Below are 26918 nucleotides of genomic sequence, written 5' to 3' on the forward strand. Positions count from 1 at the left end.
AATCGGTTGCAACAGATGAAACGATTGGCGAGGCAGCATCAAACGAAGCGACGAATTCAGATGTTTCCAATATCAAACAATATTAAATACCATAAATGTCCCCAATACATGGGCTGCTCATACGCTGAAGAACGTCTAGATGTACCATTAAAGCTGTTAGACCAATTAGACTTGGATTCATCTTACTCAATGTTCCAATAGAAAAATGACCGCTTTTATCAACTGGCAATAAGCTATCGCTCAGTAAAAGATTCTGAATTATTTTTTATAGATACTCTAGTTCTTCGGCATTGGAATACCCCTAAGTTTATATAAAGACTTTCGACGTTAGAAAAGAAATCATTTGGTGCGGATCTATCAAAATGGAAGCATACGTTAATTTTCGAATAAGTGCAATAAAACCGTAGCTGAACGAACAATCGGGGAAATCAGTGTATCCCTTTTTTAAGGGATTGAAGAACGCCAGGAGATTTTTCCTAATATCTTAATTTCAATGCAATAAGTTTTCTCCAGAAATATAAAAGTAAATATTTTTTTTAAATTCAATAAGTGACCGATAGTGCGAAATTCACTTTCCAAAATATCGGATTTGTGATATTTTCAATCAATGAGTGTTTTGTGCTTGTGTCTAAGTTACTTCTATGAAACGGAAACTCATAGTTTCGTTTATCAAAAAAATGACTTCCAACTGTGAAAGACAAAGATAATCTTTTGAACTCAATCGTGATCGACTCCCAAAAAATTAAATGGATTATTTCTCAAGTGACAGCAGCAAAACGCATCTAAATTTGGAAAGAAAAATGAAATTCATAAAAAAAATGAAAGGAATGAAGACAACAAATGAAGATATTGTTGCATAGTGGATTTTTATTTTTGGCCGCTTCACCATTAATAAATTGCAATCGAGCTCATTCAGAAATAGTTGAAGCTTTGTTGAAAAAATTGTAGTGTAAGAAGTTGATAACCCTCGTTATCTATGGGCTCAAATAAAAAAAAGAAACGGAATTGGATCAAGAAGTCCAAAACTCAGGGTCACTTGGACCGCTAATCAAAAAATATTGATTAAAAATTTGAACGTTACGAAAATTCGTTTCTGAAGCAATGCCAATTGTTAATGATAATAACTAAGGAAATATTTTTTTAACTTTTTTTTTCATTGAATTATTTAACTTGATTAACTTTATTTTCTAATTTGTAGTTTTCAATATTAATGAAATATACAAAATCCTAATTGGAGTCTGAAATTTAACAACTTCATTAACTTCGGAGCTATTTTAGTATTTTCTTCGAAATTAACTCATATTTTCTTTTCTCTGGTGTAAAGTTTCACACCTAACACTACATTCTGACATAGTAGGAAGCCAATTAAAATCCACAATGCTCATCCTTCTTCAATGTTATTTCCAGAAAACTTGAAAAATGAAAAAGAGACACTTGTTCTTAGTTGTTTTTGTACTATGTACAATAATTTTAACATCAAGTGGTGAAGTGCAACGAAAACGTGCGAAAAAATTGAAAAGCAAAGCAACCTCACGCAAAATCTCAAGATTAACAAACAGGCCACAAGCAGATACACCGGCTGAGGATATTTACGACTATAATGAATACGGACCTCCAGACTATGATGAAAATCAAAATGAATATGAGGAAAATGGTGAAGGTAAGGATTGGAATAAAAGCCTGGAAAATATATTCGTGATAAAACTAGTTTCAGCCTGATAGACCCCGCTTTGTTTCAAAGAGATTGATTGTTGATTTAAACCCTTTCCCAGGAGAGATTATTTGCACCTAAGACAATGATAAATTTGTAAGAGCGATGTCAATCAAATGCGGTAGTTGAGGCGGAATTTTTGGATGTACTCGCTATAAACTCGATGTAGGTAATATCATACCAATCACGTATTCGCACGTACACCCCTGCTCGGCTGCTTTGTGCTACGTAATTTTGCCTCGACCTACTCGTCGGCCATCCTGGGGTGGGATACTTGCTTCCATGGCATAGTGAACAATCAAATTACAACCATTCCTCAATATGTGACCTACCCACTGCCATATTCGTCTTTGAAAGAACAATAACGTGGAAATCTGTCTCCTTTGTCTCCTTGCCTCATTCCGCTTTCTTTTTTGATATTGCTTCACTTCAAATTCAAAATCTTGGACAAATTTAGAGTTTTAATGTTTACAGATATTGTATTTCAATAACCAACTATTTCCTTCTTCAATGCGTTACATTCTGGAAGAGCACTGATCCTTTTATTTAAGATCAACAGTTCATAATAGACCACATCCCACATTCAAACAACTTCTGTGATTAGTAGCCATTAAGGTAATTTTCTATTTCAGTTTAGGAGATTGGATCTCATAAGTTAATGACCTATTCCTGCTCAAGAGTCAAATCATTTCGTTGACCCCTTTTGCAGAATAAATATCATTTTATCATCACACGCTACTTGGACACTAGTTGCAGAGTTTGTCCCAATTTCTTTGTCAACGATTAATATTTTTAATTTTTTCTTTATGAATTTTCTCCCCTATAATCAAGCCTCCCCTACTTCCGCCCACTAACCATCCTGCCAGGAATAAAAACGTATAACTTACCATCTGGCTCCTCTAAACAAAACCGTTTCTAAGGTTCTGTATAAAACAAAACCTTATTAACATATTACTGTCTGTCTATCTATCTGTCACACGCATTTTCCTAAGAAACAGTTGTACCGATTGACACCAAATTTGGTTAGAAGGTGGGAACTGCAAACGCACACGCATGCACGTTATACGTGGAATTTAAGGTGAAAGGTCTACACAATTTTTGTGCACCAAATATAGTTACGTGGGATATCAAATGAAAGGTATCGATTAGTACTTTTCAAAGCTGGTATAAGTTCTAACATTTAATGCACAAAGGGGGAAATTAGAAGTTGAAAAGTGGCCATTTCTTTCGCGGATCCAACCCAAAAATTTGAAAAAAACACGAAGCTGTCAACATAGAGTGCCTAGGCTCCGAAAAACCCTCCATTCTGATACTTCTTCATAATAATAGTATATTACTATAATTTTCAGTAATTGATTCCAAAAGCCCCTTAAGATCATCCTAGAATTATAAAATTTTGCAGCAATATATGTAGGCTGTAATGTAGAACATGATCTCACTAAGTTTAGTGTAGATCACACTATTACTGACAAAGTTAAAATAGATCAAAGTTGTCGCTTCAGTACAAATTCTAAGATTCTGAATGTTAGTAGCACACAAAATTGATATTCTGACATAATATATGTCGCTCTCTATGGTTCTGAGTGTTGGTCGACTATAAAAGACAATGAACGGTGTCTTGTGGTAATGGAGACGAAGATGTTCCGTTGGACTAGTGGCGTAATACGTTTTGATCACATCCGAAATGAGGATATCCGCGATCGTCATTGGGTTGCACCGATCGTAGAAAAGTTGCGAGAGAGGCGTCTTCGATGGTATGGTCACACAATTCGTGCTAACGAGAATTCACTTTCCAAAATTGGTCTGAACATCGAAGTCGATGGTAAACGACCAAAGGGCAAGCCTAAACAACGGTGGCTTGATACGCTGGATGGGGATTTAAAAGCCGCGAGATTACACCCATATCAGGCATTAGATAGAGTCAAATGGCGAAACTGATCACGACCAGCCGACCGCGTTTGTGAATGGGACAAAGGCCGAAGAAAAAGAAGAAGAATATTTGCATATAGATTACGTGCTAGATACTAATGGGACAAATGTCCACTCAACTGTTGTTATACAATATAAGAAATACACAAAACCTTCACACCTGAAACGTCCAGCATATGGTCCCCCTACTTGTTTATTTTCACAGATAACTACCATTTCTCTGTTAAAGATATGTCAAAATCTATTAACTCCTTTTCATCATCACGCAGCAATTCACTCCAAGTCACTTCTGTAACTTCTTCGAATGTTGTATTTTCATTGCTATGCAATTATATTTTCTCTCTACTCTCAATATTTGTCTTCATCAAATAACAGCATCGAAAAATAAAAATAAAATGCTAAATATTGCTGTTTCTCCCATTATTCTGTCACGCTGAAAATAAAAGAAGTAAGAAACCGAAAACTACGCGCTTTTTGAAGGAAAGGTTCTGCGGTTTTCTTGCGTGAGAGATTTTGATTTCATAGTTTTAAAAATATCCATTTGAATGGTTTGAATTAACTGCAATAGGGCAAATGTTCGAAAGGGCGAGTATTGTTTTGAATTAGTTTACGGAATTATAATCCATCCACAAGAGGGCATTCTCACGAGAGTGCTATGGAAGCACGTTTGAGACAATGACTTTATTATGAATCACAAAAAATTTATTAATGATAGTGGGATTCTTGCTAAATTTTCCACTATCGGCATTTATATTACTGCAAATTTATAGTACTAAGTTCTTGTTAGAATGACTGATTACGTCCATTTGAGTGATTTTGAGGTGGGATATACTTTAGGACCTAGCTCTCTCTCCTTTCTTTTTTCTATTCTCTCACATTTAGCTCAAATGCTACCTCAAGGCATCCTTTCAATTAATAACCAATAACCTTTTTAGATCTACGAGCCAATTTCTTATCATTTACATTGACAGTTTGGAACGCATGCTGATTTTCGCCTTAACCATCGCTCATTGAGTTTTAATTTAGTAGAACTTTTACTCGACGAATGTACATAGCTCACTTCACGTAGAACTTCAAATTTGTTCTACTTTTTTGCACAAAACGTTTCATTTTAAGAGTAATCAAAGTTCATCTTACTCCATTGCTAATAAGTAACGAAAAAAAAAAAACAATTTGAGTTCCATCATTTTGTTTGCACTCCCACCGAGTCATGGACCTTGGGCAAATGGCTCTGGATTTAAAGGAGGTAAGCAGACTTGGGTTGAAAGTAAACACCATCGAAATCAACTCTCAATCTGACACACAGCGGAAAGAGTTATTTCTGACCAGGGTGGCACCGCGCTTGACGCCGGTCGACGCATTAACAGAATTAAACCTATTTTCCCTATTTTGCTCAAAATCTGGAAATGCAACTATCTCAACATCAACTTCAAGCTGAGATTGTCCCGTGGTAATTTTCGTTCCGCCTTGGTATAAGGACAAATGACAACCACGGTGAGCCCAGGGTTTCAACCTTCAGCAACCGTCAGCATATTGTCATTGGAGTGCTCTGGTATGAAACAATTTCAAATGTAGAGCTTTGTCGGTGTGTGGAACAGATACTTTCTTGGTGAGAGGGCGGAAGTTGTAGTGGATAGCTCGCATATTAGAGAAAGACGTCAACTTCATTCTGTGCTATACCATGCAAGAAAATCTACTATCCCAGGATGGGCGACGAATGAGCTGGAAGCACATGGAGCAGAACAATGGAGGAGAAGTGCACGCTTCTTGGGAGGTCCTAGATGAAACACAGAACGTCATTTCACCAACCGTCACCGATGGCGGGTAGACCATAACCTAATAATAATTGAAGGATTTTGCTCGAATCAAATTTCCAAAATAAAATAATATATTAGTATCAACTTCTTTTAAGCAGAAACAGAAGCATCCTGATTTTTTGCCGCATTTCGGTGAGAAAATGGCTTCTTGATTTAAGGATACCAACCTCCTTAGGATTTATATCAAAACTAAGATCTGCTTCGAAGTATAATAACACAGGCCTTTTATTTGATATCAATAGCAGCCATAATTGGAGAAAAAAAACTTACCTCTCCCCCTGCTTTTGTATATATGATTGCCACCCTAAACCTAACAAAAGGCGATGTCCTCCAATAAATGTGTGGGGGCACAGTTCCAAGATTTCTACCGAATTTCATGTCAATTAACGTTGTCGTTTGCGAGGAAAGTGCGTATGACTAACAGACAACCAGACAAGCAGACGGGCAGAGAGTAAGCCGATTTTAAAACATTTTTATACAAAGTTGGAAAAAAAATACCAATTGACAAATGTGTACAGTAAAACATATGCATTCCCAGGAATTTGCCTCGCTCGAAAGACAAATTTAGTGGCAGCAGCTAACGTTTTTAATTTTATATTTCCCAATTGTCAATATCAATTTTTTCCTCAAGCTCAATTCTGACAAAATTTGTGGCGTGATTTAGAACCGGCGATCTATTTCTGGTTTCATTTAAACAGTACCTTACCATACATTCTTACATTTGTTTCAATATAATAAATTTTCATTAATCGGAGAATCAATGACTGCATGACAATTAACCAATTGACACAGTTAAAAGTTAAATTTCTCTTTGAAGGATTGCATCCAAAACTAATTGATTTGATAAATTGGATTCAATTAAAAAATGAAAAAATATTTCAACAGACCTTTTAACGAACCTAAAATTTGTTTAGCTTGCTAACATCTAATCGTGATAACAAATCTCAAAAATATTGAATATTAAATTGATTCGCACGCAGCTGCTCACTTTAGAATTAGCAGAAATGATAAGGACTTCTTCTTTTCGTTGGCAAATTTAAAGATTTTTTTAAAAGCATATCGCATGCACCACCAATGAACACTACCAATATTCTCAAAATAAATAGAGCAATAGCATAATAATAATACCACACACCAAAGAGCTATATTTAATCACTCTCTCAACAGAGTGAAACCTCATCTGATTGCACAATCAAATGAAAATGAGTATAAGCCCAGCGCAGGCATAAGGCAGACAGACAGACCAAAACGTTTTCAACCCTCAACGACCCTATTCTTTTCTAATTTCTTTCCAATCCATTCTATTTCAATTAAAGAGCTGAAACGGATGTACGGATGAAGGTATCTTCAAGCAATAATTCTGAACAGAAATCATAAAACCTTCTGCTGTATTTCAATGGAGAACAACAATGACTAAGTACTCCTCTCGGGCTGTTACACACTTCTCTTAATGGTTCTGCTTCTACCAAAAGCAACGCTGCAAATCCAATGTTAGTGTCACTTACCGTCGCCGTCTCCTATGGTCTGAAATTTGTTTCTACTTCAACTTTCAGGTGATATCATTTGCGCCTCATTACATGCGAAAGCATCAAAAATTCTCCTGGTACTATTCATTGATAATAATAGTACTATGTGAAAAGTACTCACTGCATATAACACCGCTAGAGTTAACAAAAAGGTCAACATGGGCTTTGGGGCCTCGGGAGTGTTACATGCTTCTATTCTGATACCTACAACTTAGTTTCTGGCTCGTGTCCATGAGCACAAGTATTTTCATCACTAACCACAGTTTTTGCAGCATGCCCTGTGTTCCAAACAAAGTTCTTTCTTAATTGTCACCAGCTTTGGTACAAACTTTGCCAAGAGCACCCAGAAGGCCAAATTTTTAGGTCATTCCATGTACCTAAAATTACTACTAATACTCCCTTAGGACGAAATTTATTCCATGTTTCTACATCGCCAGGATACGGAGCTAATCAATGGCAGCATCATTTTTCGATGGAGAGCGTCAGACAAAGCGGTTGTACCACCCCTTTAACTGTGTGTTTTCCCTTGCTTCATTCTCCAACACTTTCACTTTTATGGATTGGTTTCACTTGAGAACCACTGTTGTGATCAGGAGAAAATTGAGCATACGACCTAGGTATGTACAGGAGGCTACTAATCCCCATTCAGGAAGAGGTGTACCGTTCAATACTATACTTGTCAACTTACGTTCAACTTTAGAAACGACAATGTGAAAGACGAAAAAAATGCAAACAGTCGGTAAATCTATGAAACGAAGAAGTGCTTTGAAAAAAAAGAAAACTATCCACTACCACTTCTGCCTTCTCATCAACACGTCCGCGGACGTTAATACAAAAAAGTAGAATACAATCACCAATCAAATCTTGATTTTGTTGGTGTTTATCTTCAGTCCGACTCTGCTTACCTCCTTCTGGAATTCTAGAGGCATTTGACCAAGGCCCATGACTCGCTAGGAAAACAGAGAGATCTCATCAGCGTAGTCGAAATGTTCGAGGAAAAATGACATGGTTCATTGGACCAGTCCATGTCCTCTGATCAACGTAGCATGAAGAACAGCACCGATCATGAGAAGAGGATGCAACTCAACTAGACCCCGCTTTCGACTTCAAACTCCTGAGATTTTACCTCAATGCAGAGCGTGACATTTGGTGTCGTCATATGTCGCTCTCTGGGACACTCTCCTACATAGAGCATTCTAGATACAATCTTTGCTCAAACTGTTTAAAGCCTTTTCGAAATTGATCCAAAGTTTCTTATATGGTCGGTACAGGAAATCCAGAGCAAAAACTATCCTTTTGCCTCCCCATCAAACTTTCCAATTGTTCTTTGATGCGTTCCAGGATGATTCTATGTAGTATGTTTGTAACAGCAGGATACATTCAAGACAGAATTTTAGCGACCTTCCCTTGTTCAGTTCACTGAGAAAGACCTAAGATTCCCAGAATTTATGAATAAGTGGTAATAGCAACTCTACCGAGACTACCGGGACCAATGTTTCTGATTAAGAGATCAAGCCCCTTGATTCTCTATGCAATCCTTGACGGAGATAGTTGGAATTTACTATTTGGTGCTTGTGAAGGAAGTCAACCAAAAGAATACTTTTGAAATCTCAAAGAAACCTTCTCTGCAAACAATCGTGTTGTTGTCTTTATTGAAAGAGTCTAATGTCTTAGTTACCATTCTTTGCTTGCCAATTCCACGTTACAGTGATGAACGCATTTCTCATCACATACCGTCAAGTTGTTATACAGGCTCTTCATAAAGAAGAGTAACTGATGAAATGAAGAAAGTTAAGGGGAACTGAATTAATTAATTAGTTAAGTAAGAAATCTGAAAAGAAATGCAAAGTACAATTAGCGATTTCAAAGAAGTTGTGCTTAAAATAGAGCTTATCAAATGATACGTTCTAGTCTTAGCTTATTTGCAGAACACCAGTGAACTAAAGTGTCTACATTGGATTAAAATCAAGCACAGTCTAAAGAGGACGAAGTAGCAAGTAGCGAAAAAGACGAGATCGTTAGTGAGATTAAAAATAATAATAAGAATTAGAATAATGAAGAGTCCTGTCGTGATCGGCTTCGCCATTTGGCTCTATCGGATGCCTGATCTGGGTGCAATCTCGAGGCTTTCAAATCCCCATCCAGCGTATCAAGCCACCGTTGCTTAGGTCTGCCTTTTGGTCGTTTACCATCGACTTCGATGTTCAGACCAATCTTTGCAAGTGAATTCTCGTTTGCACGAATTGCGTGACCATACCATCGAAGACGCCTCTCTCGCAACTTTTCCACGATCGGTGCAACCCCATAACGATCGCGGATATCCTCATTTCGGATGTGATCTAAACGTGTGACACCACTAGTCCAACGTAGCATCTTCGTCTCCATTATCGCAAGACGCCGTTCATTGTCTTTTATGGTCGGCCAACACTCAGAACCATAGAGAGCGACTGGACGGACGACATTGCGGTAAATTTTAGATTTGAGACGTTCGTTGATACGTCGATCACAAAGGACACCAGTTGTGGAACGCCACTTCATCCAGGTTGCGTTAATGCGTGAAGCAATTTCATAACGCAGCTCTCCATTGGCTGATAGCGTTGACCCGAGGTATTTAAATCGCTCAGTTCTGGGCAGATCACTGCCGCTGACAGTGATTGTGCCTTTGCTATCCTCTACTATCGCCTATTCAGTGGTCTCCTTGCTGCGACGTTCACAAACTTTTTGAAACCTGAGAACATCTTCCAGAGCCAGACAGTATACAAATTCTTCTTCATTGAAAAATATCTTTCGGAGATATCTTCGCCTGAAGCCTGTGGAGACCGGGAAAATGCATACGAAGTGCAGGGCTATCATTGGCTACATATAGCCGAGGTCACCATCTTATTTTTTAAGGTTTTATATAAAACAAAATCTTATTCAAATAAGCTGTCATTGGGTGTATCTGTTTGTCAGTCTGTCTGCCTGTCACACGCGCTTTTCTTATAAACGGTTGCATCGATACCAAATTTGGTTGGAAGGTGGGAATTGTAAACGCCCACGTATGCAGTGAGTTACATCGTTCCACGTGGAACTTAAGGGCAAAAGGGCAGTGTAAATTTTTTTTCACCAAATAAAGGTCTCGATTAGTTTTTTTCCAGTGATAGACTCAGTTCTTGCTGTTAATGTAATAACAATTTATTACTTGAATTTTTAATAATTGACTGTAAAACTTCCCTTAAGTTCACAGCGAATCAGTAATATAGACTATAAGATAAAGGATGATACTACCAAGTTTGGAGAAAATCGCACTACTACTAACAAAGTTATAGTAGGTCATAATTGTTGCTCCAGTGCAAATTCTAAGACTCAGTATCACGCTAAAGTGAATATTCTGACATAATCAATGCATATACATTACATGTTAGGTACGAATAGAACAGTGCCCCTTCAAATATTTTTATATAAGAAATACACAAAACCTTTCATACCTGAACCGTGTATTTTTCGGTTCCCCGACTTGTTTCTATTTGCTGATTTAATATCCATCGGTTGTTAACAAACCTTACGAAAGAGGCGCTTATGTGGCAATTTGACACAATACAAAAATGTCAATGCAACGTTGGAAAAATCAAGGTTTCTTTATTTTTTTATTTACTTTTTTGCATGACACTAGTTATACATTTTACTTTTATTGATATATATAAATATAAAGAAATTATTGTGTTTCATATGCTTCGTATGCATTTGTCACATTCGACAGAATGCATATTGGCATTCCGCACTTTGCGGGCATATCTGGCACCTTGCACGCTTGTTCAACAGTGAATGATGCACCGCGCGCTGTTGCAACGATCCAAGTCAGAGTGTTTTAAACAGCTGTTGTGGCGGTGATGGAATGCCACGAATTTAATTTCCCACCGACAAGGCAGACTGACTCCTCAGTATGAGTTCCCGTATTTCAATCAGGGATGCCACAAGAGAATGGCAAAGGCCGAGCAAAAAGTGCCAATAGCAGAATGGTTTCGTTTTTATGTCAAGTAATTAGGGAAGTAATTCCTTCCGATTTGTCCTTATTGTGGCTACGATAGTCATTTAGCGTTGCAAAGCCATGGGATTTGAAGAAATTATCGCAGGTCACATTCCTTCCATTCAACCCTTCGATGAGTCGCAAAACAACCCATTCAGCCTAGTTTACCTTGGGAACACAATTACGGTCAATATATGTTAAACCGCAGAAGCATAAACATATTATGCAGGAGCATCATAGAGCACCCAACGATTGAAGCCACATTTCCATGGGTTTTAAATTTCTCATCAACACTCACATTTGGACTTGGTATATATGCCGATTTAAGCCAGATAGCCCATTTGTGAACCTCCCTAAGCACACGGATTTTCTCAAAGAGCGAACACCAGGCAATTTATTTATATCGCTTTATTGACATTATCACTGCGAATATTGGGTCGTCCAATTTTTACATTCCATAACTCAGCATTCCAGTCCACCGGTATATCCCAGAAAGCTGGAAAATACTATAGTACCCACGCGTTTTGTAACAACTATCCTCCAGATACTGCTATATTTATGTGAGCCTTTGTCAAATCGGCAACACTTTGTTCAATTTGCTCATAAACATAAGAAACGCAGAAAAAGGGTCGATGGTGCAATTCATCGGTTAAAAAACCTTAAGTCGCCAGGAATCGATGGAATTACAGCCGAATTGGTTAAATATAGAGGCGACCAATTACACCAAGTGGCTCATCAACTTGTGCTCAAGGTGTGGGACAGCGAATCAATGCCTGATGATTGGCATAGAGGCATTATCTATCTCATACATAAAAAAGGAGATATCACATAGTGCCGCAATTATAGAGGTATCACGTTGCTGAGTACCATCTATAAGATATTCTCCGCTATCATGCTAGGCCGGATAGCCCCATACGCCCAGAACATCATTTGCCCATACCAAAGAGGCTTCACTCCAGGCTAATCAGCAACAGATCAGATTTTCTCTCTGCGGTAAGCGATGGAAAAACTGTTGGAATGTGGACACCAGTTGCACCATCTATTCATCAACTTTAAGGCCGCCTATGATAGCATAGCCAGGGTAAAACTGTACATGGCCATGAGAGAATTCAGTATCCCGACGAAATTGATAAGACTGACTAGGCAATGTTCGAGGCCAGAAAAAAGTAGCAGGATCACTCTCAAGACCATTCGACATCAACAACGGTCTACGACAAGGGGATGCCCTATCATGCGTCCTCTTTAATCTGGCCCTCGAGAAAGTGATCCGTGATGCTGAGGTATCCCCTTTAAGTCCACCCAACTGCTGGCTTATGCTGACGATATCGACATCATGAGAAGAACCACCCGAGACGTACAAACTACCTTCATTCAGACCGAGCAGGCGGCTATCGGGGCGAGATCTTGGGCTGCACATCAATGAAGGCAAGACAAAGTATAGGGTGGCAACATCAGCACCGAAAACCAACCAATAAACAACATCGAACCGCACTGGTCAAACGGGAAGAATAAGGATAGGAGAATACAACTTTGAGACCGTTGATAATTTCTCCTATCTAGGGTCGAAAATCACAACCGATAACAGCTACGATGATGAAATCCGCGCACGGTTGTTGTCAGCCAACAGAGCCTATTTCAGCTTACAAAAACTCTTCCGCTCGAAACGTCTCACCATAGGGTCAAAGCTCTTACTGTACAAGACAATGATCTTGCCTGTCATCACGTGCTCCTCGGAGACTTGGGTTCTTAGCAAGAAAAATTGCGAACTCTTGGCCGCGTTCGAGAGAAGAATCCTCCGAAGAATTTTTGGCTTCCTATATGAGAATGAACGATTCCGTAGTCTATATAACGACGAAATCTATGAGCGATACCATGACCCTCTGGTTGTGGATAAAATCCGGCTCAATAGGTTGCGGTTGGCGGGTCACTTAATCCGTATGGATGAGGATGATCCCACCCGGAAAGTCTGTAAGGGCAATATCTATGATAGAAAAAGAAGACGAGGCAGACCCTGCCTAAGATGGAGCGATGGTGTAGGTCAGGATGCCAGACAGCTTTTAGGGATATCGAATTGGTGTACCTCCGCGCAAAACCGGGATGTCTGGAGTTCCTTATTAAGGCAGGCCTTGACCGGATACCGGTTGTTGCGCCGTTGTTGATGATGATATGTAGCAATCGAAAATGAAGAGACTCTTTAGAGGTGGCTTCTTGCAAACTGTATTGTATTGTCTTTTCTTTCAATAGTAATCCAATATTAGGTTCTACTACCACGTTATTATTGTTATTAAATCAGCTCCGCTCCCACTGCTTGTAGGACTATCGTCCACATCTACCTTATTTTGATGGTATAAAATCACTATCGTCACTATCATTCATCATGGTCTTCATCATCCCCCCAAATGATTATGCTAACGAAACACAAGTTAGGATATGATAATAGCTTTAAAGTGGGCCTGCCTAACTACGGGTAACCATGGTTATGTACAAAGTTAGGGAGAAATAAAATAGCACTAACGCTGTTAGTCCTGTTACTGCCTGCATAGGTTGCTGAATTATGACCGCATTCGTCACTTTTCTTGTTGCCCCGCCCCTATGCCTGTAAGCACATCAGGCATATGATTATTCGAAATTCCGTCGATAACTAGTCATTGAGCCACAACATCAATCTAATTCATAGAAAAACAAAAGCACAATAATATTTTGAATTCCAAAAATATGTGAAATTGACACAAATGACGGATGCGTATCAAGGAGCAGCGTTCGTTAAAAGCCCTACCAGGGCTATCATATACCACGTCTTAAGGAACTTTCTAGAAGCCCCGAATTCTTTCACAAAAATTTTTGTCTGCGCCCGGAAATCGACTTTTTCCACTTGGCCGTATAAAGTCTTCAGAAAAGACTTGACAGTGGATGCCGAAAGTTAGCCCCCATCTCACCATTGTGAAGTCAGACCCATGGCGAACCAGTCTATCACCTTCCTCAATTCCAGCCATGTTCATTTCAGGAATTTTTCGTTTAGTAGGCCAAATTTAGCAGCAACTGGTGACAGCTTATAACGCTACCCAACTATCGAAAGGCGCGAATTCGCCATTTTTGTCCGCCTGGAAAATAGTGGTCATTTTTCCTGAAGTTGGGTCAGTTCCATACTTGATATTCCGAGAACACCCCTGACCTATTGGTGAAGACTATTAAGGAGGGGAATGACGAACGACACCAAGCAATGTGCATCTAAATCGACGGCAAAAGATAAAGAGAATAAGGAACTATAGAAAATAAAATAGAAAGTAGTTCCGAGGAGCTGCCAGTGGATGCAACGAATTTGATACAAAAGGGAGAGGATTGATCAGTTGTAAGCCGGATGGACGAGAGAGGATGGAAAGGGGAGGGTCCCCTCGAGTTTTCTCGGGGGCTCGAAATTGGAATTTCAATCGAAAAAGGACAATAGGTGGGCCCGAATTAGAGTATGGACGGGTAGGGGTATGGTAGGGTATGGAAAAAAACTTCACTCCTCAAATGGACTCGTAAATAAATAAAAATTTACGAACGTCTTGTCCCTCAAGTAAAAAATGTGGCCAAGCAATGAAGCCTGGGCAAAATTCATGGCTGAGCGATTGACTCCTCCAACTCGTCCAATAGGTTCACTTTGTTGAGCTCTTCAAATAGCTTCCAAATATGAATGAGATATTTTTTCACCCTCAAAAATCTTCCATGAAAGACGTCGGTCTTTGATCTTTTATCTGTTACGTTTAGCTGCCTGGTCTCCAAAATTAGATAGCATAATTGCTATTTTCAATTCAATTCTTTTCTACCCTTACCGATAACCAGCAGCCCAACATATTAGATTTCTCGATACATTCCGCGAAAAACCTGAAAAATAATACCCAAAAATCTGAACAATCTTGAACCAGATTGCTGCTTCTACCAAATAATTTAACCTTTAAAATATAGCCCAAGTGCCATTTTGCTCTTTCGGTACAATCCAGATCCAGAGAGACATTGCACCACTCATCTCCACTATCTACCATCACAACCTAACTGACCTATGGCAATAATCATATGCATTAATGGAGTAATAGAAGTAATAAACACTTGTGACACATTCGAGGGACGACAGTAGCCTATTTCCAGCCCATGAACGCACTTCAATAAACTTCAATTGGCCCATTAGCAAGTAGGTTGACTTAGTCAATGAGATGGCGTTACAAAATGATATAAAACTGTAACAAATCTATGCATGGGTGACCAAAGATAATTCTTCACTTCTAAGTTGATGAATGGCATCTCCACGAGGTTATAGTCGAAGTTATGCGTCCGTCATTCATATCAATTGAGTCCAATCAGTTGAAATGAAATTGTTGCAATATATTGATTTATGGTACATCGAAATTCAGGTCGAATAGGCAAGAACCTATCTTCTATGGTGATATTGGTAATTCATAGGATTTTTCAAAAAGATCTAATACCAAGGTTGTCGCAATCGAAGAAACCAAATTGACGGCAATTATGACAGAATCTTTCAAAATATTAAGCCAAGAAAGAATAAATTGAATTTCAATGTGTCGACCGGATTGATTTTCTTCTAACCCCTCTCAATCAACCCAGTCCAACTGTATCTCCGGGTTTTCAACATAATGTCTGTATAAACTCTTCATAATAGACACTTTATTAAGTTGTCCCCTCTGAATTTCCAGCCAAACAAACACAGGAGGCGACAACGCAAATCTTCCGCCAACCTCCGGATGAACTCCCAACGCGTAAGTTTCCATCGATCACAATCATCTTCCTCTGTAATTAATTTATACATTCATCACATCTAGCCTCACCTCGACCAGCGGCAGCTCCGGTTGAATCCGATAATATTGTAGGTATGTATTAACCAAGCAAGTAGTTTAGCTTTAGCTTTTTCCACTCTAAAGGTTAACTCCATAGCTCCATTCTCATGTCAATACAATGGAAAATACTACCACGATAACGACGTGTTCAGAACGGGTTACAACAATTGCGTCGAATGTCGCTGTACTCAAGGGAAAGTGAACTGTGATGATAGTAAATGCCGTCGACCAACTACTACGACTCCAAAACCTCCATCCCCACCAGCACCGCCTGCACCACCATCGGTGGATCAACAATATGAACTAGCCGCAAGCGGTGTAGGTCCTAGAGGTGAACAAGGCTATCCGGGTGAACAAGGCCGCCCAGGCGAAAGTGGTTATCCCGGAAGTCCTGGATCACCAGGCATACCCGGAAGTCCTGGTCCACCAGGACCACTGCCAGATATGAGCTACTATACACACCAATTAGCGGATGCTCTTTCCAGTTCGGATAAAGGACCATCAGGCCCTACGTTCCTTCCAGAACAGTTCCAATATCTACAAGCTTCTGTGGGACCAGTGGGAGCTCGAGGCCCACCTGGACCATCTGGTCCCGCCGGACCGCAAGGTTTTCAAGGCGTACGCGGAGAACCGGGTGAACCTGGTGCTCCAGGACCAATGAGCCCCCCAGGACCGCGTGGGCTCCCTGGCATACCAGGTAAGGATGGTGAATCGGGCGAAGATGGAGAACCAGGAGCTCCAGGTGCAGCAGGACCTCCAGGACCCCGTGGATTACCAGGAATGCCTGGTTTGCCAGGTGCAAAAGGACATCGTGGTTTCCCAGGTCTGGATGGTGCAAAGGGTGAAACTGGTGCTCCCGGTGAAAAAGGCTCAGCGGGTCCGATGGGTCCTATGGGTCCAATTGGTCCAATAGTAAGTATTTTATTTTCATATATTCTATTGATCAGCAAAAATCACCACCTTATTTTCATACTCTCTATTGCTCAGCATCACTTAAGGTCATAAAAGTCAGCCTAAGAAAGCCTTTATTAAGAAATCCAATTCCTTACGACAACTTTCATATTTCTAATTCATAAATACAAGAAAAAGCTACGTTCTTGTATCATATTCATATACAATATTAAATCTTCCTTATTACAGGGTCCAGCAGGACCAAGGGGTGAACGGGGACGTGAAGGCGCTCCCGGTGCCCCAGGTATTCGAGGAATGGACGGTATTGCTGGGTCGCCTGGTCAACCAGGACCTTCAGGAAAACCGGGACCACCAGGCTTCCCTGGTAGCCCGGGTGCTAAGGGTGATATGGGCGCTATGGGTCCAAAAGGATCTCAAGGATTGCAAGGACCACGCGGTGAATCAGGACGACCAGGATCAGTAGGAGAACCAGGCACACCTGGTCCTTCAGGCCGAGATGGAATTCCAGGCGAAAAAGGAAGCCCTGGAGCGCCAGGTATAGCCGGGCCACAAGGTTTTCCAGGAAGTAGGGGTCCACCAGGTCTAAATGGCAGCCCTGGTGAACCAGGTATCAAAGGCATGCCAGGACTTCCAGGCGAACGTGGCTTTAAAGGTGATCAAGGAAACAAAGGAGATGGTGGAGCACCAGGACCCAGGGGTATCCCAGGACTACCAGGGCCAGAAGGTAAACGTGGAAAACGTGGTATGCGTGGACCAACTGGTCCAGCCGGTCCGCAAGGAGAGCGTGGATCATCTGGTGCCCCAGGATTACCAGGACCTGATGGCGCTCCAGGAATCAAAGGAGGTCCAGGTGATCGTGGTCCCCAAGGACCACAAGGTATCAAGGGTAACACCGGAGACACAGGTCTACCAGGCCAACCAGGCATTCAAGGGCTCCGGGGTCTACCGGGAAAAATTGGAGGTCCAGGAAGACCGGGAAGCCCCGGTGAACGGGGAATTCCCGGTGCGGACGGAAAACCAGGCGAACAAGGTCCACAAGGTTTGCAAGGATTGCCGGGACCAATAGGGCTTCCTGGAGATAAGGGTTTCCCTGGTGAACCAGGAAAAGATGGAGAAGCTGGACCAATGGGACTCCAAGGACCAAGAGGAGATGCGGGCAAAGATGGTCTACCAGGTGCGCAAGGACCCCCAGGCCCTCCAGGAAACGATGGAGGTCGTGGAGAACCAGGACCACCCGGACCACGAGGATTCCAAGTAAGAATTTACCAAAAATTTAAAAAGAATTGTCGTTAAAATAAAACACATTCCAGGGTCTACCCGGTGCAGTAGGAAACCCTGGAGCTGCCGGCAAAGATGGTCAAAACGGACCACCTGGCCCACCAGGTCCCGTTGGACCGTCAGGCAACAGAGGAGAACGTGGCTTCCCGGGAGAAAGGGGACCAGTAGGATTACCAGGACCTATGGGTCAACGAGGAGAAACTGGAGCTCCTGGAAGTGACGGCAATCCAGTAAGAACAACATAATTTCTTCATTCTGTTAAATACTTTATATATAACATATTTTTAACAACAGGGTTTACCAGGCCGACCAGGGGTAAAAGGACATCAGGGCGCACCAGGCATGGTAGGACTTCCAGGTATGCGCGGAGCACCGGGACCAGCAGGTGAAAAAGGAGAACGAGGAAGCATGGGAATTCAGGGTCCTGAAGGACCGCCAGGACATATAGGCGAACGAGGTCCTCAAGGTTTAGTCGGACCACCAGGCCCTCCAGGCGAACCGGCCGAACGCGGGGAGCCAGGAACACCAGGAACTCCAGGTGAACCAGGAGCCGCTGGATCACCTGGTGAACGAGGAGCCCCTGGACCACAAGGTTTGCAAGGATTCCCAGGCCCGCAAGGTATAGCAGGTATGCCTGGAGCCAAAGGAGATCGTGGTCTAATGGGTTTAAGAGGCGAGCAAGGTAATGCTGGGCCACCAGGACAACCAGGTGAGCCCGGTTCGCCAGGACCAGTGGGCCTACCAGGAGCGAAGGGTGGTAGAGGAGAGCCAGGTTTGAGAGGAGAAATCGGAATGATGGGTCCAATAGGTCGACCAGGAGAACCAGGATTGGCTGTAAGTTTGACATTCAACAAAATCATTTTTGGCAAGATGCTCCTCTTTTTACTTGATAAGAAATGCACAACTTTTAACTTTTCATTTAACAGGGTCAACCTGGAAATCAAGGGCCACCAGGTACTCCAGGAATTCCAGGAATGAAAGGAAACCAAGGTGATGTAGGCAGAGCTGGTTTGCCTGGACCACAGGGTCTTCCAGGCGCCCCCGGAGCGGATGGAGTTAAAGGGGAGCCAGGCAGTGAAGGTCCACCAGGCCCTCTAGGCCATCCAGGACCACCAGGACCTGCGGGCGACAGAGGTCTTCCAGGCTTACCAGGACCTATGGGCAGTGCAGGTCTCCGCGGTATGCGGGGCGCACCAGGCGAACCTGGCGCACCAGGAAAACCAGGAAAAGATGGTCCTCAAGGACCTATGGGCTTATCAGGACCTCAAGGCCCTCCAGGCGCCTCTGGAGAGCCAGGCCCAGAAGGCCCATCGGGAAAACCAGGTCCCCCAGGTATCGCAGGCAGAACAGGTGACAAGGGCCCACAAGGTGCTCCCGGTGGTCAAGGCCCAACAGGTCCACCAGGCTTACCAGGACAGCCAGGTCTTCAGGGACCAATGGGATTAACAGGAGAACGAGGCATGCGTGGTGAAACAGGTCCACAAGGCCCAGACGGTCCTATTGGGCCACGTGGCAAACCTGGCCCACCAGGAATTGAAGGACTAAAAGGAGAGACCGGAGAGCCAGGCATGAAGGGAACGAAAGGTCACAGAGGTCTGATTGGATTGCAAGGATTACCAGGTCAGCCAGGCTTCAAGGGAGACCAAGGTCCACTTGGAAACCCAGGACCACCAGGAAAACCAGGAGAGCCCGGACCTAGGGGCTTACCAGGTCGCGACGGTAGCGTTGGACCCATCGGCTTGAGTGGACCTCCCGGTGGTCGAGGTCCTTCAGGAAACGACGGACGCCCGGGCCCTGTTGGTCCCGCTGGTCCACCTGGTCCTCCTGGCCCTCCAGGCGAATCCATAGGCTACGATGCAGCAGCTTTGGCTGCTCTGCTTGGCCAAGCTGGAACCTCGAAAGGACCAGATCCAATGGGTGATGAACCAGCCCGTATGTTTGGAAATGGTAACGGACTGACTGAAGAAGAACGTAGAGAAATTGTCATGAAAGCGTACGAACAACTGAAGGCCTCGTTCGAAAAATTCAAAAAACCCACTGGAGACAAAACTGCTCCTGCTAAGACTTGCCGAGACCTATTCAAAGCCTATCCGGATTACAAATCTGGAAGCTATTGGATCGATCCAAATGAAGGTGACTCACGAGATTCAATATTAGTTCATTGTGATAGAGAAAAGATGGCAACGTGTATATTCGCACAACCGAATAAGACTCCAACGCTCAGCTACAAGGGACACGATCAAGAAGTTTGGCTCAGTGAAATGCCAAATGGTGTGAAGATCTCCTACAAGGCAGATAGCCATCAACTGGGCTTCCTTCAACTACTATCTGCACACGCAACTCAAAATATAACATATCATTGCCAAAAATCCATAGCCTACTACCATGAAGAGAAGAGTACTTACAGAAAGTCTCTGAAGCTACTAACGTGGAACGATGCGGAATTGACAGCTAAGGGCCAGCAAAGATTGAAATATGACGCACTTGAAGATGGATGCAAGGTAACTAGTGACGAAAGGACTCTATACCGCAGGGATCTCTCTTTTCTAACTAAACCATTTGTTTTTCAGGCACGCTCAAAGGAATGGTCCTACTCAGTTCTTAGCTATACAACGGATAAAGCAATTCGACTCCCGATCACGGACGTGGCAATGCGAGATTTGAGTGAACCGGGTCATGCATTCTGGATTGAAATTAGCCCTGTTTGCTTCTATTGATAATAGATTTGCTTTATTTAGACGTAAACTAAATAATAAAATACTGCCATTAGCGAATTACTTAAGAATCCACTTGACGATAGCAATCAAGGAAGTCATAGATTCTTTGATCAAATTCTTATGCATTTGATGAATTCCTTCTGCTGCTTCATTCCAAAGCCTTTTTTATCGTTATTACAATGAGTAGTTTTGTTATGAACAAATAAAAAACATATTTGAACCGACGGGTTTCATTTATGGTCGAGTTGAGGTAACCATCCATGATCACGAAGAACAAGGGATGTGAGGAAGTAGATTTGCTAGCCGGGCTCTCTGTAGCAATTTTACAAGAAATAGTCAAGGCAAGTTTTGATCGAAGTAGCGGCTGGTGTTAAAGTTCACAGGCCAAAGTTCGCCATCACTATGAAGGGACGCGGACGCAACATGCAAGCGATGATAAACGGCCGCAAAATGATGGTCTTTGTCGAGGCTGGTATTAGTTCCGAAGACAATTTCTAAATCTACTGCTGCCCGCGATCTGGCAGATTGATTGCCAAACAATCCCTAAATACAATTAACCTTATCACAAGCCCTGTACAGAACCAATGTGCAACTAACAGCATCACATGTTCGAGCAAAACCCACCTTGGCATTCAAACCTCTCATCACGATCACAAAATTTAAAGGAACAGTACGCAGGAAAATCCCAACTATGTACATCCTCAAAGGCAGGAGAAGGTAAATATGATAACTTATTCTACCCTTCTCTCTCCCTTCATACCCTTCCATAATCTCGGGATCGGGGAGTGACAGTAAGTATCCAAGCGGTAAAACTCTCCAGCTTGAAAAGGACACACATATCAAGGAAGTTTTGGCATTGTTACAGATAAGGGAGATTGAAGGTGCGGAGCCTGCAAGAGGAGCAGAAAATAAATTGAGAAATCTTAGAAGCACGATTGACGATGTTAACGAAGGGGGCATTGGAAGGAAGCTTGTCGTCAAATATTAGGGGCTTGAAAAGACCTCAGTGATGGCAGAGATTGTCCACCAAGCGCATAGGAAAACGACGATGTTCACGAAGGGGGCATTGGAAGGAAACTTGTCATCAAATGTTAGGAGATTGAAAGCACCTCAGTGATGGCAGAGATTGTCCACCAAGCGAGTAGGAAAAGGAAGCAACATCGAGTAGTATTTGCTAGCATTTAATGTCAGATGATTCACATAATACTAAGGCACCAAAGCGCTTAAATTTAATTGCAGCAGAACACAGTCTTCCGGAGGCGGGACAGACAAATAATTTAAGGTTGTCTGTGCAGAGTAAGCATGGGTCGACGAGGAACAATGGGAGGCCATTAATAAAGAAAACAGATATATTAGGGTGAAGAGCCTTGGGGATCTCCAGAGGAAAGAGAAAAAGTAGGGGATGAGCAACCGTTAGGAGAGGCTCTTCAGGATCGATTATTATAGAAACATAGGAAGCGAACTACGTAAAATTGATGAATAAACAAAAATTTGGAATAGAGTATATTGTGGTTGGCATCTAAGGCTTTAGAGAAATGGATATAAATTATGTATACCTTCTGCTGTGAACTAACACATTTAGCAACGAAGTTGGGAAAGTCGGGGAAGCTGGGAGCAATAGATTGATGGCGCTGTCAAAGAGAATTTCTGGAGAATTTTGAAACAAAAGAAGGGCCGTGAGAGATAGAGCGATAGTTTACAGCTAGAGTAGGGTCACCACTTTGAGAACAAGGATAATAAGACTCCCTTTCCAAAGGCGTGGAAAGTAACACCCTTCGAAGCCTTTATTGAGAGCTTTGAATAGAGAGAAGGAGATGTATTGATTACAGTTAACTAGAAAAGAGCTAGGAAGTCGATCACGAACCAGGTTCGATATTGGTGTCAAGTTGTTCAATGAAAAACTCAACTAAAGATCAAGAAGGCGAACCGCTAGCAATTCAGAAGAAACTCCACCTATAAGAGGTTGGTGGGGAAGCCCTCTTTAACTCGGGGCCACTAGTCCAAGCAGGCAGAGGTAGTTGGATTGAATGCAGCAATGGGGACTAGCGCTTTATCAACAGTGGATTCGATGACAGGGGTTTAGGCAATCATGCTGCGTTGCCTAAGCTTTCACGGAGGCTGAATTTCGCTCCGATGAAGACGCACAGCATTATTTAGATTCTAGCTTCAATAGCTGGCTATACAGCTGTGGATGAAGTCGCAAAAGCCATGTGGCGCAACTGAAATAGAAGTGGAAAAGGAAATTGATCGTGTGTATCTTTAGCTGCTATGAAACCAACCCCTGATGATTCAGATGTCGGATTCCGACAAGGTTCACATAGAGTTTTATTGGTAGGTAGTTTCAAGTGCTGCCGAAATAATACTAAAAAGTCAGAATGCTGATGGAGTAGGCATATCACTTCGATAAGAAATATTTCATGGGAACTCTGCACCGACGTCCAAAAAATTTGTATAATGGAATGTAGAATGAATTCCGATCTGAAAATTTTGACCGCGATGAATCAGTTTTTTTTTGCAGATGGAGCAAAAAAAATCGTAGATTGGGGAGCATGTGAAAATGTATGAATGTATGCGAAGAAGGAACAATAACAGAAAGTATATGGTTATCATTTACCCCTGGATGAGTCATAGTGCGTCAATCTCGCCTACGCGCCATTGTTTACGGTTTCGTGCAATGCGCTTCAGCTCCCTCCAACACTTCCCGAGGCGCTTGCAATCCTCAACTATTCTGCGCCATCCGTTTCTGGAGCGACCCATCCGTCGACCATCTTGGAATAGTCGATTCCACTGCACGGCGTAACCAGCAATAAATTTGCCGCCTTTCCTTGATGTATGATCTTTCCACTGCCTTTTGATCAACACGCCTACTGAGAACTGGTCTGTGCGCCGACGAAGTTCTCATTCGATATTACATCAGAGCAGAGCACCAGATCTACCGCTGCATCAAGCCACATCCAGTTCGATGCCACCGTCGGCAGAAACTAGGCTTCCTAGATATACAAATTGATCAACATCATCGACGCTATACCCATTAATAATAGGAAGAGAACGACGACCCGCCAGACTGAGAACTTTGATTTTGTTGGTGTTTATCTTCAGTTTGACGCTACTCGCCTCTCTTTCAAAATCCAGAGCCATTTGAGCAATGTCCAATGTCGAACTCCGCTTTGGACTTCAAATTCTTCAAAAATTTTACCTCGATTTAGCAGGTTTTAGCTCTTGCATTTTCCAAGAATTTCTGAACTTGAACTTGCGGTCTTAAATTTTACTTTGGCACATTTTGACAAGTGGGTTTTGACAACACCTTGCTTGGGCATGTGACGGGGAGGCATGGTCTTGGTAACAACTGTGAAGGTTTTATAGATTTCTGCCGCCTCTTCATCGAGTGCATAAACTTTGAATAACCCGTCCGAGAATATTGATGAGCACTAGAAAGCTGGTCAAAGGGTAGTATAGGTCCCAGGGCGAACCGTGGATTGGAACCCACGATGGAGCATAAAACCTGGGAAACGCCTGTTGAACCAACACTTCCACGTGGTGACCGCTGGGAGCTCTTTCTTAATGAAAAGCTGCAGGATGAAGGCGAGTCTCCGACGCCTAAAAACGGGACCAATTGTACCAACTGATCCTCCAGGTTGGGAGTGGGTAGGGCTGACAATCCTACACGGAAAACCAAAGTTACGAAGCCACAGTAGGAGCCTCGGGCTGGAGGAATAATACAACGACGAACCCGACAACGACAACGGAATAACGATTTGCGCATTTTCTCATGGAACGTGCGATCCCTGTACAGAATTGAAGCTGCCAAGCAGCTTGCCTGTTCCAATATAAGGCTGATGTAACAGCGTTACACGAGATGCATTGAACAGGGATCGGTTTCGTGGAGAAGAGTCACTACACCATATATTATAGCGGCCATCCAGTAAACCATGTGCTCGGAGTAGGTTTCTTAGTCAGCCAAAAAATGAAACCCGCTGTTATCGGCTTTGAAAACATAAGCGAACGGCTTTGCACTCTGCGCTTCCGTGGCAAAATTAGAAACATAAACCTCATTAACGTTCACGCCCCTACAGAGGAGACTGCAGAGTCGGAGAAGGATATCTTCTACGAGACAGTAGAACGAACCCTCGAAGCCTATCCCAAATATGTTATCAAAATCATACTTGGGGATTTTAACAGCCAAGTAGGGAGGGAGCCCGTATTCAGGCGATACATTGGCTCCCATAGCTTACATCCAAATACAAATGATAACGGACTGCAGATCATTCAGTTAGCAGTGTCACACGAAATGGTTGTTGGAACTACCTGGTTTGCGCGGAAAGCAGTCCACAAACATATGGGGAGCCTCTCCAGACGGGACCACTTTCAACCAAATTGACCACGTGTTGATCGAAGGCCGCCACCTCTCAGCCTTGATGAATATCAGAACATATAAAGGGCCAATATAGACTCGGATCACTATCTCGTTGGCATGGTGCTCCGAGCTCGAATAACAATACCATCTAAAATCCCCTCTGACAATCAGGTGAGAGTGAACACTGAAGCCATCCACAACACAACCCTCCGCGACACCTATAAGAGAGAAATGGATGCCGCAATAACTGCAGTCAACAGAGGACCTGGAGATGAAGCATCAACAAAGGATCTTCACAATCACCTGAAGAACGTTATCATGGATACGGCCACAAACACACTTGGCCCCAGCGGCAAAAGTAGTCGGAACGGCTGGTTTGACGATGAATGTAAGCTAGCAACGGAACGGAAGAATGCCGCATACCGAGTAATGTTGCATTCCCAAAGAACGCGGGCACGCGCAGAGACTTATCACGAACTCCGTCAAGCGGAGAAGCGACTTCACAGACGGAAAAAGGAAGCCTGGGAGAACCAACAAGTTTGTGAACTAGAAAAGTACAGGGAGCAACCGCACCAGGTGCGCAAGTTTTACCAACAAGTCAGCAGGATGAAGCCTTATACACCTCGATGCTCATCCTGCCGAGACAAAGAGGGAAATCTGATTTCCGACAGAATGGGCATATTAGAGCGATGGGTTGAGTACTTTGATGAGCTACTGAACAACCAGAACATCGGCGAGTTGGAGGTCCCGCCAACTGAAGACGACGGACAAATACTGCCACCACCAAGTTTAGGAGAAACAGTCCGTGCAATTCATCGGCTAAAAAAATCATAAGTCGCCAGGAGCCGATGGAATTACAGCCAAATTGGTTAAATATGAAGGCGACCAGTTACACCAAGTGGTTCATCAACTTGTGCTCAAGGTATGGGACAGCGAATCAACGCCTGACGATTGGCAACGAGGCATTATCTGTCTAATACATAAAAAGGGAGAAATCACACAGTGCAGCAATTATAGAGGTATCACGTTGCTGATTACCATCTATAAGATATTCTCCGCTACCTTGCTAGGCCGGATAGCCCCATACGCCCAGAACATCATTGGCCCATACCCAAGAGAGAGAGAGGCTTCACTCCAGGCAAATCAGCAACAGATCAGATTGTCTCTCTGCGGCAAGCGATGGAAAAGCTGTTGGAATATGGACAACAGTTGCACCATCTGTTCATCGACTTTAAAGCCGCCTATGATAGCATAGGCAGGGTAAAACTGTACACGGCCATGAGAGAATTCGTTATTCCGACGAAATCAATAAGACTGACTAGGCTGACCCTGACCAATGTGCGAAGGCAGATAAAAGCAGCAGGATCACTCTCAAGACCATTCGACATCAACAACGGTCTACGACAAGGGGATGCCCTATCTTGCGTCCTCTTTAACCTGGCCCTCGAGAAAGTGATCCGTGATGCTGAGGTAAATGCAACTGGCCCATGCTGACGATATCGACATCATCGGAAGAACCACCCGGGACGTACTAACTGCCTTCATCCAGATCGAGCAGGCGGCGATCGGCGCGAGATTTTGGGCTGCACATCAATGAAGGCAAGACAAAATATATGGTGACAACGTCAGCACCGAAGACGAATCAACCAACAACATCAAACCGCACTGGTCAAACACGAAGAAAAATAAAGATAGGAGAATACAACTTTGAGACCGTTGACAATTTCTCCTATCTAGGGTCGAAAATCACAACCGATAACAGCTACGATGATGAAATCCGCGCACGGTTGTTGTCAGTCAACAGAGCCTATTTCAGCTTACAAAAACTCGAAAGTC

General features: G+C 42.7%; 2 protein-coding genes across 3 annotated transcripts in view; one reads left to right on the forward strand and one right to left on the reverse strand.

Annotated features, from left to right (window-relative positions):
* LOC119650254 (cell cycle checkpoint control protein RAD9A) overlaps positions 1–26918 on the reverse strand; it is a 39015-nt gene that overhangs the window by 8490 nt on the left and 3607 nt on the right. The gene's annotated exons all lie outside the window — the stretch shown is intronic.
* Positions 327–20948, forward strand: LOC119650252 (collagen alpha-1(I) chain-like). Of its 2 annotated transcripts, none has more exons than XM_038052845.1 (10): positions 327–523; positions 1408–1660; positions 15681–15743; positions 15807–15854; positions 15919–16733; positions 16962–17987; positions 18044–18241; positions 18306–18845; positions 18938–20512; positions 20582–20948. In XM_038052845.1, exons 2-10 carry the CDS (start codon positions 1420–1422, stop codon positions 20726–20728), a joined length of 4653 nt encoding a protein of 1550 aa, XP_037908773.1. In that variant the 5' UTR covers positions 327–523; positions 1408–1419; the 3' UTR covers positions 20729–20948. The 2 variants fall into 2 exon arrangements, with proteins under 2 accessions (XP_037908773.1, XP_037908772.1); XM_038052844.1 differs by having other exon boundaries at positions 15807–15850; positions 15906–16733.

Source organism: Hermetia illucens, chromosome 2 (assembly GCF_905115235.1).
Source record: "Hermetia illucens chromosome 2, iHerIll2.2.curated.20191125, whole genome shotgun sequence".
Lineage (NCBI taxonomy): Eukaryota > Metazoa > Arthropoda > Insecta > Diptera > Stratiomyidae > Hermetia > Hermetia illucens.

Bases quoted from the DNA above. Each gene is read 5' to 3' on its own strand.
- LOC119650252 (XM_038052844.1), top strand. From the start codon at position 1,420: ATGAAAAAGAGACACTTGTTCTTAGTTGTTTTTGTACTATGTACAATA. The intron at 16,734-16,961 runs GTAAGTATTTTA...TCCTTATTACAG, and splicing joins TGGGTCCAATTGGTCCAATA to GGTCCAGCAGGACCAAGGGG. The intron at 18,242-18,305 runs GTAAGAACAACA...TTTTAACAACAG, and splicing joins CTGGAAGTGACGGCAATCCA to GGTTTACCAGGCCGACCAGG.